Source organism: Vanacampus margaritifer, chromosome 13, assembly GCF_051991255.1.
Source record: "Vanacampus margaritifer isolate UIUO_Vmar chromosome 13, RoL_Vmar_1.0, whole genome shotgun sequence".
Taxonomy (NCBI): Eukaryota; Metazoa; Chordata; class Actinopteri; order Syngnathiformes; family Syngnathidae; genus Vanacampus; species Vanacampus margaritifer.
In genome coordinates, this window is record NC_135444.1 from 16679715 (window position 1) to 16696424 (window position 16710).

At 37.6% G+C, this 16710-nt stretch overlaps 1 protein-coding gene across 2 annotated transcripts in view; it reads right to left on the reverse strand.

Annotated features, from left to right (window-relative positions):
* The window catches only part of rxrgb (retinoid X receptor, gamma b), a 34341-nt gene that overhangs the window by 6374 nt on the left and 11257 nt on the right, over positions 1-16710 (reverse strand). For both annotated transcript variants that reach the window (XM_077584552.1, XM_077584551.1), the window contains exon 2: positions 6400-6665. In XM_077584552.1, the coding sequence (XP_077440678.1) occupies positions 6400-6665 (266 nt within the window). The remainder of the gene's footprint in view (positions 1-6399; positions 6666-16710) is intronic.

Below are 16710 nucleotides of genomic sequence, written 5' to 3' on the forward strand. Positions count from 1 at the left end.
GTTCCCGCCCCCCCCCGCACGCCTTCAGCCAACAACACGCTCACAATTTTATTGTGAAAGTGTGTCACATGCCCACTCAGCGGGAGAGCCGACTTCTCTGGGAGGCCTGTCATGCAGGTTTTTCTTAATGTTTTTAAGTCTGGGAGAGGCACATGAGGCCGGTCACATGGTCGCTCAGTTTCGTTCTCAAGCAGCGGCAAAAGGAAGTGCTAGCTCAGATTTATGCATCCTGCGATGGTGACAGGGTCTACCGACAGCCGTTGAGTAAGTGTTTGATGACTTTTGCACACACATTAGCTCACTTTAAAGTTTGGATCCAAAATGTCACATCAGTCATTGAGCCGATGAGCAAAGAAAGATGATGCTAATAATAAAAGCAAAGTACCCGTAATTAAGTACAAGGAAGGAAAATGATTTTGCACTCACAAAAGTGCACCGGCCAATTGCAGCGCACAGATAAGACAAACAACAATTCACGTTCATGTTTATGGACAACTTCAATGAACCTAATGTGCATGTTTTTGGAATGTGGGAGGAAGCCAGAGTTTGCAGAGAAAAAACAACACAAGAATAGAGAAAGCATGCACAAAGGAAGGCTTGAGCAGAGAATTGAACCCCTGTGAGGCAGATGTGCCAATATAATACAGTATATACTGTAAAGATACTCTTTCTGTTAAAACGTTTTGGCACAATTCACTGGACAAATATTGCTTTAATAGCGGCTATATTTTTAGCTTGGTAGTCCCTTTTGCCAGAGGTTCCCAACCTTTTAGTCATACCGTGTTGATGATTGTTCAAAAGTAGAACCTAACAACAGATTTTACCAGTAAATGAAAATCATTTGATCTGCTTTTCTTTTTAATTCTTAGTTTGTTTATTGTTGTTTTTTTACTCAAGCGAGACATAAATTTAAGTTAGGGCTGTGCAATTAATCGAAATTACAATGTGAATTATTACACTCCACAATTACAAAATCAGCATAATCATAAAAAATTAATACAAATTTTATACATTTTGTTTGATCTCAAAGGAACTAATAATTTTTACTAATCGTGATTTCAATTATTACCCCCCAAAAAAATCCATTTTTTTTCTTTTTTCCAGGAGAGCTCAGTATTGTTCATTCGATTTGACATCATCATTGCTCTCCTTTTTTAAAAAAAACAAATAAATTAAAAAAATTTAATAAATGTTTTTTTTATTATTATTATTATTTTTAAATATATATACATATATATACATATACACACATATATATATATATATATATATATTTTTTTTTTGTATGTGGGTGAGTATGTGTATGTGCGTGTGCGTATGCGTGCATGCGTGTGAGTGTGTGTGTATTCATCAGTTCACCCAAAGCCCATTAAAAAAAAATCCCATACTAATAATATAATATAATAATAAATTGCCAAATGCAGAAACATCAATGTAAGTTATCACGATGTAGTGGCTCTCGCTAACAGACAGAATTAAGTAACCAGAATTAGGTTAAAAAATTCTATATACGTAGACCATGTTTCTATAAATTTTGATATTTGGCAAAAAAATCCTGATTCATATTTTCTTCATAATCAAACAGCCCTAATTTGAAATGTTCGATACCACTTTTTTTTCAGATCGATACCATTACAAGCACTCAATTCTTGATTAGTCACCACAGATACCAAGTACCAATACCATAAATCCTTTTGATACATAAAATAAAAAAAACAAAAAAACAATGACAAATAATTTTAAAGACAAACCAATATATCCGCAATATAGCATTTTCCCTTAAAATTGTATGAAATTAATGGCAATTTTCTGTTCTTCTAATTTCTGGTTCCTGATCGTAAAAAGGGCAGAAGACGTCACGAGTACCAATACCTTGAAATAAGGCCTGGTATTTGCACGATACGATACCTGGTATTGGTACTCGCCCATCCCAAATAAAAAATATCGTCATCCTCTTAAAATAATTGCCATTTTTGGGCCAAAAATATTTTCTTGGCGAAATCATCTCCTCATGATGCAAATGGTTAAAAATGTTTGTGTTTCCTGAAAAATGTGAAAAAATGACTTGAGCGATTATTTTTAGAAGGCGTCGATATATATACATTTTGACTTGAAAACAAGTGAGCAACATAAATAATAATTAAAAACAACAAACAAGGAGTCAAATTAGCGAAAATACCGTAAACCTGTCATTATAGTGACTCTTATATAACATTTACCAGAACAAAAATTAGCTCCTTTGAATACGTCCCCATTAAACAGCCATTTAAACTTTCAATATCAGAAACAAAACGTTTAACAAGAATACGTAATATTCAGACCCATAACAATTTGACAGTTTTTCTTTCTTCATTAACTCATTCACTGCCATTGACGGCTATAGACGTCAAAAATTCATTTGAACTATTTCTAGTTTAACATTTTCCCCCACTTTTGTTAACAAAAGTATAAAAACCTAGATTTTTTTTTTGTATTATAACAGATATAAAATGTGTGATTAATCGTGAATTAACTAGTGAAGTCATGCGATTAATTACGTTTAAAAATTGTAATTTCCCGACGCCCCTAATTTTTAATAATTTTTTCTTAAAAAAAAACATAAAAAATTAAAAATACTTTTTTTAAAGACAAGGTTATTAAAAATTAGGGGCATCAGGTGATTAAAATTTGTAATCGTAATTAATCGCATGACTTTACCAGTTAACTCACAATTAATTTACAAATTTTATATCTGTTCTAAATGCACAAAAAAATATCTAGGTTTTCATACTCTTGTTAACAAAAATGGAAACAAAAATGTTAAACTAATAAAAATAGTTAAAATGAATTTTTGACGTCTATAGCCGTCAATGGCAGTGAATGAGTTAAGTTGCAACAATTCCGTTTTCATGATCATGATCCTGTCCTTTGACCCCCTTATGCTGACAAGAACCAAGCAGCAGTTTTTTTCCCCCCCTTCTGTTTATATGTAAACATCTGCATCGCAGCTGGAAATGTTGACCGACAAATGCACTTCTGTCCTATATATTTGATGCGGTGTGACATAAAGGACACGCGTGCGTCTCAATCACCTCAGGCTTTTCCCATCACTTATTTACAACGTGCACTCTCCTCCGACGCTTGCCTAATGGTGGACTCATCCCAGACCTCCGCCACGGTGACCTTGCGGCTGAGGCGAACATGCGATGGGATTCTTTCTTGTCAGCCTCCCGTAAGCTTTGCTCGCCGTCCGAAAGTGGCCCCAAGGAAGACACTTGTACTTAAATGAGCATCCGCCCCGCCCCCTTTTAGCGGCTCGTGCTTCTCGTCCACAGATTTCACTCATAATTCATTTCACCCGCGTACACAATGAGATTCTAAACGGCTGCTCGGGTTTCCATTCAGCTCCAGACGTATAACAACATGCTTTAAACGGAGACAAGCACCGTGTATTGGATTATTGATGCATCATACATTCTTTATGCAATACATGCTGTGAAGAACATACAGCAGGACGCACATGAATATGAATATGCATCTCCATTGTTCCTATGGCTTAGATTAATGAAGAGCGAGAACATTTAATTTAGCGCTACTATTTAAACATCAAAGTGGCAATAAACAATTATTATGGCATGCTGGCTAAATTAATATGCAATTCATTGACAGTCTGGACCTGGAGGGGTGAACATCTGCTCTGGAGTGAGTTTCAGAGTCTGCACATGTCTCCAATAACACCACAAAAAAATTGCTAAATGTGTTGCTACAGTGATGTCTATTTTATATAATTGTATCCTGAAGCGCTCATAAGTCGGCTCACTCGTATCTCAAGGCGCCACGCTAGTGCGTCTTTGAAAAACAGCCACCGGAGTTGTCAGAAAAGTCACTAAATATTTGGCAATAAAGCTGCTAGCTTGGCAACACTTAGCAGCTCTTTCTTTTGTCGTACTGTAGCGCTGACTATGGTGGTCATGGCAACAAGTCATTGATGAAATTTACAGACCAAATGCATTGATTTCCATTGATGCTGTAATTATTTAACCTTTGCTTAAAAATAGGCGGGCTATTTGGATTGCTGTGCATTTAATGCTTTTTTAAAAAGTATTTTTGACATTTGAGATGAAACACACTAAACTAAAGCTACATAACTGCTCTTGCGTGCTAAGGTCACTTTACAGTAGTACAGTACTTTATATTGTACAGCATGCGAATCTTCTCTCTGTTGTCACTTTTACTTAAACTACATTTTAATTGCGCTTGCTTTAATCACTACCACATACTTAAGGTGTCTTTTAAGTATTGCCTCAGACCAGTGACGGGACATAAAAACTGTTTGATAGCTGTAATAAGTTTGTGATGATTTATATAACATGAGTTAATAAAATCTACATTATACAGATGTCTGTGGTACGACGAAGAGCACAGTATTGTTTATTTGTTAAAGAATTTTTAAACATTAACAGATTTTAAACATTAACAAATGTAATCTGTGAAATTAAACAAGTTGCCCAAAATTCAATAATGTAGTTTTTTTTTTTTTTTTTACTGTTTTTGGTATTTTCCTTAACTTAATCGGGCGATGTGTTCACCTTGATTCCATTTCATTATTTATTTTAACTCATTCACTGCCATAAATTAATTTTAAAAAAGGATTTAAAAAAAGAATCATTGAAAAATTAGGGGCAAAAGGCGATTAATTTTTTTTATTGTAATTAATCGCATGACTTCACTAGTTAACTCACGATTAATCACAAATTTTATATCGGTTCTAAATGTACGATAATAAAATTCTAGGTTTTCATACTCTTGTTAACAAAAGTGGGAAAAAAAAAGAAAAAAAAAACAAAGTTAAAATGAAATTTGGACATTTATAGCCGTCAATGGCAGTGAACTAATTAAAAAAAGAAGAAGAAAATATTAAAAAATTCAGGGCGTCAGGCGATTAAAGCTTTAACTCGCGATTAATCACAAATTTCATATCTGTTCTAAATGTACAATAAAAAACAACAACTAGGTTTTCATACTCTTGTTAACAAAAGTGAAAAAAATGTTAAACTAATAGAAATAGTTCAAATAAATGTTTGACGTTTATAGCCGTCCATGGCAGTGAATGAGTTAAAATCCAAATAAATAGAAGGTCTAAACAATCTCCTGGGACAGATTGTGTTACAGTCCCGACGTTCTAGGTATATTAGTTGATCATTTTTATGTATTTGGTCAAAATGTAATAACATAGCTTGCACTAGTTGGGAGCTGAAATGCCCACAATGAACCCGGGACAATATTGGACTTGTGGCCATGAAGTTCAGTTGACCAGAGAACAAAGTAGGATGTACAGTATTCTATATGACCCAATGACATAATGACTTGGCAGTTGGCATTAACCCCGAGTGTCCCTACAGGCTTGGATCTATACAGCCATTGGAACGTACTGTATGTAGAGCGTATTGTCTGCAGCGCTGGCCTCTGTTTGCGGACGTTCAACAACTTTCTGTGGTAATTGAACCTCCATTAGCTCGCTGTCATAATTCATTATGCCAGACAGGATAATGGAGGGCAAACTTGGGGCAATGTTGCCATTATTATTATTTTTATAAACAAGGAGCGTCAGAAAAGCTACATTTGCATCCATAACTACATAGGGTTTCCCCCTTTAACATATTTTGATACCCTAGTGCTGCAACTTTTCTGACACACATCATATGCTTACATATATTGCATATAGCAAAAAAAAAAAAAAAAAGTGATGCACAAAATGTATGGCGCATGAAGAACTATTACAAAACTGGATGATAGAGAAACACAAAGGCAGCAGCCACAGAGGTAAATAGAGCATAAAAAAAAAATACACAATCATAAAGGCTGCTCTTTTCACTTGCGCCTCTCTCTCTTTTGCTCTCTCGCTCTTTCGCGCGGTACTTCATTAAAGGGCTAATAGTAGAACTGTGCCATAAGTCCGCTCACATGACAACAGAGGCAGGGATGACCCCGAGGGCCACAAAGTTTAAAGGTCAGTAAACGGTGAGAATACGCTAGAAGAAAGCCAAGGTATGCAAGTCCAACAACACGTTGGCCACAGTTACAACATGGAAACTGACAAGATTCCCGGAATCAAAAGCAAATGGTAACATGTTTAAAACAGATGGAAAGAAACCAGGATACACTCTACACACAGGACTCATATTATAACCCGCTGCACTATTTTAAGAGCGATATGTAATATGTTAGAGCAGGTCTCTGGCATATCGCCGACACCGTGAACTTGTCATATAGATTTGCTGAAAGCTGCTGTATATATATATATATATATATAAATTGGTAGGCTTATACTTTATATAATATATACATATATAAACGTCTAACTCTATTCAATGTCTTGAGATAACGCCAGCATCTAATCAGAGGCGGTTTCCCCCTCACCTGCGGACTTCCGAGCGGTCCGAAGTTCAAGTTGGGCGTGGACGGCAGCGATACGGCGGGCGAGCCCATAGACGAGGTGATGACGGAGTACGGTGAAGCCAAGCCGTTCATGTGCGAGCCCATGGTGGACATGGGCGACGGCAAGTGCCTGGAGGTGCTGATGACCGACGGGTGGCCCACCATGCCGCCCATCGGCGGGGCGTGGGCATGGGCGTGGGCGTGGGCGTGGGGGTGGGAATGGGCCGTGCTCATTGGCCCGGTCGAGTCTGCAAGGAAAAGGAGTGTTCGATTAGGGCGTGTCTTAAGACAATGTGAATCAAAGTCAAGTGCAATAAAAAAAATAATACATGAATGGATTACGTAACACTAGTGAAAATGCTGATTCAGAAGAAACGAAAGATTTTGATCCTGATATACAAATATGTATGGAAGATTTTGTCGTCTTGAACCCATCCATTCTCTGCAGGGTTGCAGGTCGTTGTGTAGAAATTCATCCACCACATCGATACATACATTTATATTTGTACTATTCTACGTCAATCTGTGCTCGGCCATTTGGCCTTTTGGATGAAATATATTGATTTAAAATTATTTTAAAAAGTAATCTCTCGATGGAAAAAACGCATTGGATTTAATCAAAGCAGACTTTTTATTGATGTGTGTGTGTGTGTGTGTGTGTTTCCAAGCACGCCGGGTGTTCTTTTAGCATTGTATACTATACTACAGTATTTGTCTCTTATATATGATCGCCATTTAGAGACTCTTCTCCGTAGTGCCCCTAGTGGTTGGACTGAGACATCACAATAAATAATAATAATGCATAAGATTTATATAGAGCTTTTCTAGGCACTCAAAGACGCTTTACAATGGAATGGATACATTATTCATGCACTCACACATTCACACTGGGGTGGCGGTAAGCTACTTAACTCATTTGCTCCCAAAAACGTACAAATACGTTCTATTTTAAATGTTGTGACCCAAAGATGTATTTATAAATGTTTTTTTTTTTTTAATGCTAGGGCATATAGAAGAAGGCTTTGATGTCAACTGCAAAGAACGGTTGAAGAAATGGTAGTTATTACATAAACGGCCAGCAGGTGGCAGCAGAGCATAAGAAATGAATCAGGCCATGCTGAAAAATAACCTCAGTTACTCAGAATTCTAAATAGATTTGTGAATAATGATGAAAATTAGCTATATTCTAATGCTAATTGCTGCAAAACGGAAAGAGATAGAAATATACTTTTTTTTCCTGATGAAAGAAGAGACTTTAATCTTTCTTTTGGTAGGTTTTTATACCAGTACAACACAATATTTTGTGGGCCTTGCAAAATCAGTCAAAATCCAGTAAAACAGCCGGGAGTGAAGGGGAATGCTTCTGTGAAAATGGCTGGGAGTGAATGTATTCAAGCTTTTCACAGAGGAGCATTTTCACACAATAACACATTACAATATAAGACAAAGATAAAGACATTCAAACCTCCTAAAAAAATAAAATAAGTAAAAATCAGCTGATTTTTTTTTTTTGTCAAACAAAATACCAAAAGACAAAGTATTGAAAAACAGTCAAATGTTTCATTAATACCTTTATTGCTGATTTTTTTCCCTGGTACGTAACAATGAACCAATTTGCAACAAGCAAATGAAAAATTTTTCAATAAAAGCCTAATAAATAGGAGTTGCTGTACTGTATTTCCTCAAATAGTGCCAATGCCTCCTTCAAATAAATATCTTTCCTATTAGGAAAAAACAAAGTACTGTAAATAAATGTTGTTGCTAAGCAAAACAGCAGCACAAAAACACTTTATATGGTATTATCCACTCGATAATAGTCCTTACTATATATATTATATAAATATATTAATTTATGGTGTTTTGAAAGAGTGTTTGTCATTGCGCAGTGTTACAGCAAAAATGATTGTGATGAAAAAACTGCATGAAATTATATTCTTTATATTCTTATCAACACTAAACAGAGTGAGGCCTTCCTGACTTTGGTGCCGTCGTGCTGACCTTGCTTTCTATTGATGTGAACTGACAGGCCTGGCATTTGCATAGATGACCTACTTAGGAAATCTGTCAGTCAACAGGGTAACGGGATGCACTGTGTGTAATTTCATGCATGTTCCATAGCTGTGAGGCCATTTGTTTGTCACCAACTTCACTTACCACAAATACAAACACGTGCGTTGAACCAGCGCGTGCCACCGCCAATGTAAGCAGCCGGCGTTAATGCCGTGCGTAAAGGATGCCATGTGCTGCACTCGTCTCAGGGCTAATGTCTGTGACTCAAATACATCAACTTTTTATTTATATATTTTTTTTTTTGGGGGGGGGGGGTGATGCTACTAATGATGAGCCATGTGATACAAATGTCAAATGGGTGTGACAGCATGCAAGCTTGTTCAAATGACAGTGCAGTTGTTTGATTCTGACAGGTGATTTGAAGCAATCTGCATCATCAGTGCTAAAGTTGGTAAATTCAGCACATTAATTTACAATTTGCAGGGGATAGGGACTGAGCACTGCCATGAATAGCGACAAACTGCAACAAATTTACACCCATTTTTTTTATTTTTTATAATTGCCTATAATAATCGTTTAAGCCGTAACTATTACAAAAGGAATGAAACCTAACACCGTAAAAACTCAACTCAGTTTACTTCACAATGAGCCTCATTCAAAAACGAGACCGCTGCAAGCTGTTTATTGCTACTTTCAGTTGAAGTTTACTGTTAAACTAAACATAAACAAGTTAAACAATCACATAACTTGATTTACAAGTCTATTAGCTTAATGCTACCTCTTAAAAGGTAAGACGAGCTAAAGAATAGCATCCACAGCGGTATTACAAAACTTTCAGGAATGCAGCGTTTTCTCTACATACATTTTGTAGCGGCGGCCAAGGGGATCCTAAATCTTAGCCGCTGCTACTTTAAGGCTGGAGCGGAGGGGAGCGCAACACGGAGCGGTACGCCGGATGGAAAGAGAAAAAGACGACCAAAAAGCATTGGTAATTCCGTGAGTTTTGTGAGCTGGCGGTCTATTTTCGCTCACATTCCATTTAAAGCAACACTTAGGAACTTTCAGTTTATAATGATTTTGGCGACGCCATATGGACAAAAGCGGTAATGTTATGCCTGAAGGAAGACCACATTTCCCATGAGCTCACCCCTGCGAGCGTTGACTTTCAAATGGACTTCTCTCTTTGTAACGAATGGGTAAAGGGGGAAGTGACTTATGCTGTAAAGCAGTCAGCACATTTGTAGTTTTTTTGGGTGGCAGTGTTCCTACCATCCTTCTCAAAGTTGCTTAGTTCCAGTAAAAATGATACAGACCCCTTCAGGCCATGGAAAAGGTACCATTCAACTAGTTTTAAGTCGATGTTTCATCAGAAGAGTTATGAAAATATTTTATTAAGTTTGAAAATTCCTTAGTGCTACTTTAAGTACTGTTTGTACAAAGTATAATATTATTGAGAGCTATGGTGGGAGGCTGGAACAGATGAATAACATTTCCAGGACTCTCAATAGTCTGTCAATTGTTAACGATGGCAGCAAAAAAAATCTGATAATTAGGATGGTGATTTGTATCAGTTCCGTAAAATACTGCTGACTTCTGTGTGACACCTCAACAATGTACTCTTGTGCACTTTCACTATCCCAGCGCGTGATGGTTAGTAATAATGCAGAGCGGTCACTATGTCTTTTAATATACCAGTATTATGCACCATCAGCAAAAAAGTCGTCCTTCTTAATTTGGCTTATGGCATATGTCAAAGTGTTGTGAAAGTGAGGAAATCCTCCAAGTGGCCATTCACTCCCTCACTGTAAACTAAAGAACAAATGTTGAGCAACTTCCTGTTTAGTACAGAAGCCACTGCCTCCATTCCCTCACTGACCAGCTCCCACATTCTCCAAGTATGCCATAAGTGATCCCCGGAAGGCAAATATGTATCGGGACTTCCCTCTTCTTAGACCGGATACAACAGAATCCCTCCACATACAAGCGCTAACAATGCAACAAAAGGCACGATGTCATTCGACGAGAGCGGGAGTGCAGAGTCATTAATGCGAAAGGGTTATATAATGGACGGGCAGTGTACGGCCCCGTCTTCATTCTACACTGACACTTTTCTTTATGTGCGTGACAAATTCTCATTGGGCCTGGTAAAGGTGTAGTCTATTCTGGAAGTGCTGAGTCTGACAAATAGTGCGGCGCTATCGTGAGCTCAGTCAACAATTTGGCAACACGCTCTCACATGCATCAATATCCTCTGAGACCAGACGTGACAAGATAGAGGAGTGTGTGAATTTGAAAAGGGCTTCTTCAGTCCGGTTTTCATAATGACGGTCAATAAATCAGCTCTGCTCTCAACTGGTGAATGCATATACTATACTAGGGGTTGTAAAAACGAGTCAATTTGTCCACTTACTACTCCACATTGACATTTACAGCGTCGACTAGTCGCTAATCACGGGTTTTTGGCTTGGGGGCGAGGAAGAGCAGCTTCTAGCAAGTGGGTTGAATAAAAATAGTCACTTTAATTGATTGAATCTACACAACTATTTCTGAATGCACAGCTTTGACCCACATGATCAAAATGGAAGGAGAGTTGGAGATTATTATTTTAAGTTTTACAAATCTGAAGGCCGATAAAGCTGGAATCCTCCCTGAGCGGCGAATGTTTGCGAACTTAGTGAATTTGGGGTTTTCATCTGGGTTTGTAAAAGGTTGCAAAGATTTTTTGACGAAATTTTGAACATGTTCAGACAATTTTTCCACTGTTTGCATCTTTTGAAACCTTTTACGCACTTTACAAGAGATGCTGCTGACTCTGGAAACTTCCGGCACTTTTTGCTTTTGTTAAAATTAAAACGAAAACAAGTGAAAGTTCAATATTTCAGTCGGTACGTTAAAATTCTGGAAAACTTTATTTACTTTGAAAAAGTACTTATTTTTTTTGTTCAAATTTAAAAACAAAGTTGCCTATTTTCTGTATGTTTGAAAAGTTGTTTTAAACACTTTTTAATTTTTTTAATTTTGATGCTAATAATTTTTCTTTTACTGCTCCTTGCCTACTAATAATCGGTATTGGCATCAGAAAGAAACATATCGGCCTATCACTAATTTTAAGCCAACATGACAACTCATAATATCCAAACATTGACGGACGTGTGCGTGGACATTTCAGGGAAATTACATCATTTTACTATTTAAGGTCGAAGGTCCCCAGTATTCCTAAAATATATAATCACAAGCATGAGGGCATATTCACACTAGGCCATTCAAATAGTGCTTGAAGGTGCTTGGCACCTAAAGTTCAAATTCTGCAAAAGTAGTCCAAGTTAGTCAAGAAAAGCGTTCTATCCTCAAACAAACCACCTCAAGGGATGATTCCATCTCCTCCATACAAAGAGGCATCTTACTCTTAGGTCGTCATCCATCGCACATCTCACAAAAGAGCATTATCAAGCATCGAGGACATAGACTCATCTTATGAAACCATCCAGTCCAGATTTGTTCCATTGATTCTTGTCTGATGGACTCAGGCCAAACCAATATATTGCTGTGAGGACGCAAGCATCTATTTGACAGCAAACAGACGAGAGCAGTGAAGGCCACCCGTTGACTGCAAATCAAAGGTCAACTGTTGCCAAACTCCCGAACCATGTTCAAAAAGAGGCCCTATTTGCAGGCCTGGCTTACATGGATCATTCCCAGAAACGCCTGCAACCATGGGAAGTACAACTCACCAAATGACACGCAGAGAAAACACAGTTCCGCTTAAAATGGATTGAAATCAATTCCGATTATGCTTAAAATGTGTGTGTGGGGGGGAAATGACTAAGAATTTTTAACAATGATTACTATTCCAGTACTCTGAACATTTGATGGCGTGGGTGTACATCTCTCCAATAAAAGACGATTTGATAAGTATCTTAATGCACAGGGTGCGATACAACTAGGTTACATTTTAAATTGGAATCATTCGATTCCCTTCGCTTCAGTGGGATTCTGATTTGATTCAGTACGGCTCAGGTGGAAACCAATTTTCTGATTCAAACCGTTTTTTTGTCACACCCTTAGAAGAAACTTTCAGTGGGTGGGTGGGGGGTTGGTGGGATTAGCCAAGACCTCCACCTGATGTGGTGATCAACAGGTTTAACAAAACATCACCGGTTGAAAAACCTTCCAAATCCCTCACTGTTAATTACACCAGTAGCTGGATGGAGCACTCCACTGTGGTGTAATTCAATAAGCCCGCGGCCCGCTAACTAATAATATCTCCTCTCCGGAGAACAGTGTGGGAGTGGGCTCAGGGATGGTAGCGACAGATCGAGTCCAAAACAACACGTGCCTTAATAAATACCAGATTAGCTCTTACAACGACGGATCTTAAACTTCCATCTGTTCCAATACCTGTTGGCTCCGTGACTCCATTTATGTTTGCCTATCTGTCATCGACCAAAGGACAGAGAACAGAACCAACTCTAAAGTAATCAGGCAGACAGTCTGCAGAGCTCGTTACCTTGAGCGGACATGTAATTAACAAATGAACCGCGAGCGCTGCGCTGCTTCAAAGTGGAAGATAACGCAGATCGCCCCCAACCTCACGCAAACCAGCGCAGAACCACAGCGGCGCCCGATAAACATTCATTTCTTTGCTAAATGAGGTTGATGCCTGATCAATTGTGTCACTAAATCCTCTTATGCCTGGGTAAGTATGTGCAGCTCAGCAGGCCAGCTGTCAAGAAGGTGGGAGGCCGAAGAGGAGCGGGAGGAGGAGGGGATTGAGGCAGACAGCAAGAGAGGGATGGACAGATTGATGGATGACGGGGGCAATGTCCCGCGCGGAATCTGTTTCTTTTTTTCCCCCCTAAAAAAGCTAACACGATCTTACACATATGTAATCTCACAGTCTGGCAAAGACCACCAATTGAGAAGCGCCTGTTCTGTGGAGACAGATCGATAGATGGACTAAATATAAGACAGATGGATGGATATATAAATAAATGTACTTCATTAAACTTCAGCCACTGAATGTGACTGCATTTAATTGAGCCGCTAATTTGTTTTTAATGGTATTTTGGGCGATGGGAGCATTTCTCTTTCAATATTCTGAACTCCTATTTCTATGCTAATGTTGTTTTATACAAGAATAATACAGTCCAGAGGTGCCATAAAGGTCTGTAACAACTGTAATACGCTGCAACAAATCCTCATTTATCCCAATACCACCCTTTAGCTCTTTGACTGCCAGACGTTTTCAGAAAAGGGATGCCGTGGGTGCCAGCCGATTTAAGCATTTTGACTGATCTTTTGACTGATCTTTCAAGGTCCACAGAAAATTATGTGTTTGGACTATGGAAACACACATACTACCAAATGAAAGATTGGACTCTCATCTTTCATCAGAAAAAAATGTTTGTTTCTACCTTATTCCATTTTTGAGTAATCAACAATAGAAAATGGTTAGTTTCACCTCTGTTTTGAAACAAACGTTTTTTAACGTCTTTGGCACTCCTCCATAGGATTTTACTAAACGTTATTTAACGTTTTTGGCAGTCAAAGAGTTAAGAAGTTAGTGAAAGTTTCGCTGCACATATTTTTAACCAGTTAAGAATATTTGACTGGCGACCAAACCAGGGTTGTAGCCTGCTTACCAGCCGAAGAAAGCTGTGAGGATAAGCGGTTCTGAAAATGGATGGATGGAAGGAAGGATATTCACCATGTGCCATGATGTCATGTAAATGCATTATGTAACTATGTCACTATCACAATGACAGTTTGTTGTCTATGTATTTGTTTTTATTTCTGGTGCTGCTGCCAGGTCAAAATTGCAAACGGAAATTTGTCTGGATAAAAATGCATGCTGAATAAATTACATAAATAAACCCCATGTATCACACATATACTACGCTCAAAAGCCACAATAAAATAATTCTTTTGGAAATGACAAGAAAGGATACAGCACTTGAGTCTCATTTCTCTAATATACCGTACAAGACAATAGTTTTTCCTCAAACCACGCGGCTGTAATAACACAAACAACTTGCACCAGTGAACTCCTTTGACCCCAAAGTTCTGCCCCGTGGTGAACTCTCGAGTGAACACACAAACTTTCCCTGAAAAGAAGATGAACGACCTCTGCTCCATTTTCTACAACAGTGGACCCTTTTTCTGTTTCTGTTTAGTGCAATAATCGACAAATTAACTACAAGCGCAAGTAACCGGGCTTATGCAACAGTTCTAAAAAACAAAACAAAAAACATCACCCCCAAATAGACAAAGTTGCAGCCATGACCTCCCCATCTATACAGACAGACTCACTAGAATGAAGCTTTTCACACAAAGGCAGCGAGCGGATCGATGTGGAGGCCAGGGCAGAGACAGGGCTGAGATAAAAAGTTGATAAAAAGTTTTTAACACAAACAGCACAAATCAGCTCACTCATAGCCTGATCCGCCCAAACAGTCTGTGAGGTTTTTGCTGTGAGATGATTTGCAAGACTATTAATGAGGCCAATTTACAGGTTGCTACATTAAACCATATAATCGCAGAAAAATTGTGTTGTATTCTTAGGAATGTGGTTTAAAATATTACATATTATCTACAAAAAATAAAAAATAACTTACCAAAACTACATTTTACATTTATAAAACAAATCTTACTACATTACTAGTGAAAATGTCCTTAATTTTTATATTTGTCAATTTCATACAAGAGCTTTCAGGATTAATTTCAAATTTATTTCTGTATTACTTTACAGCTGTAAGGAAGAAAAAAAAGGTAGAATGCTAAAAACAGTTGAGTCAAAAAATAACCCAATTTGGGTCCACAACAAAACCTCAGAAAGTCTGGTCAAATGGACCCAAGTAGCACGTTTTGACCCAAATTGGGTTCTTTTTGGCAACTGTATTTAGAGCGAACAGTCATTTGGCAATCGTAGTTTACTTTATTTTATTGCATTTTTTTTTTTAATCTTGCACTCCAAAAATACTCAATCCTATAAAAACTAAAATTAAAACTAACACTAAAACTAATAATAAAATTTTAAAGTAATAAAAACTAACACAAAAAATATATATATATATATATTTTTTTTAAGTTAAAAGTTAAAATGGAATAAAAACTAACAAATGTATCATGAAAAATCCATATTTATAACCTTGGTGTATATTTATGAAACACAACATTTATCTATCGTAATACTGTAGGTAAGGTAGGGAGTAATTGAATAGATACTATAAATAAATATAATGATGCTTCATAAAGAACAAGGAACTAAACACCCACACACACATGCAACTCATTCCCAAACAAACACACACACCAAGGGTGACCTGACATCTGGACCTTGTGACCTAGAGGAAACCACTGAATGTGTTCCTAAAGGTAAAAAATAACTTGTTACAAATCAAGTCTAAAGTGCTGAAAATAAAATGAACAAACTTAATAGCCCGTGGTCAGTCTACAGATTACTCCTCTGCATAATAACAATCATGACCCACACCAACTCCACCTTGTAATCGTAGCGTTAGATTGTGGTGCAACACAGGAAATTAGTCAAATTGTCATTAGTTGGAATAAACTAATGAGATTTCCAGCAGCATTGTAAAATGTATCCGAACAACATGCACAATTTAACAAAAACAGTTGTCATGCCCTGTCATATACATCCTTATGGCGCAAACCTCACTAGACTGCGCACTATTTAATGGCATGTGACGTTCCATTCATGTCTTGTGACAGTAAATACTAGAGCTTGCCATTGTGGAATTTAAAGCCTAATCATTGCTTTCATTTCACTGTTTGAAGAGGGATACAACCGATTAAATGTAGCTAGATTACAGCATATTTCCAAATGACGATAATTCTAATACTGTGGTAGCCAACTACTAGTCTACAGTATCATTGCAGTTGGGCAGGATTCTTCTCTCCAAAATTACGTACTTCTTTCCAGCAAACCAAGAAAATTCCAACGCCACATCGTTCAAGCTGGTATCGCGCCTCATATTGCGATGCTATACGGCAATGCCACCCCAAAAGACATGTTCAATTGCTATCTTAACACACACACACAAAAATTATGACACTATCATTGATTAATATGGTAGGACACGTTGCCAGCACCAGCTGTCCAGTCTGCGCTCAAGTCAATCCCCTGACCAGACAAAAAAGCATTTTATACTTTACAAAAGCAAATGACAGCTAACCCTTTTTAATAAAACAAATGTAGCTAACCTTACTATTTTCACTTATTGTAAAAAAAAAAAAAAAAAAATCCATCCATCCATTTTCTTG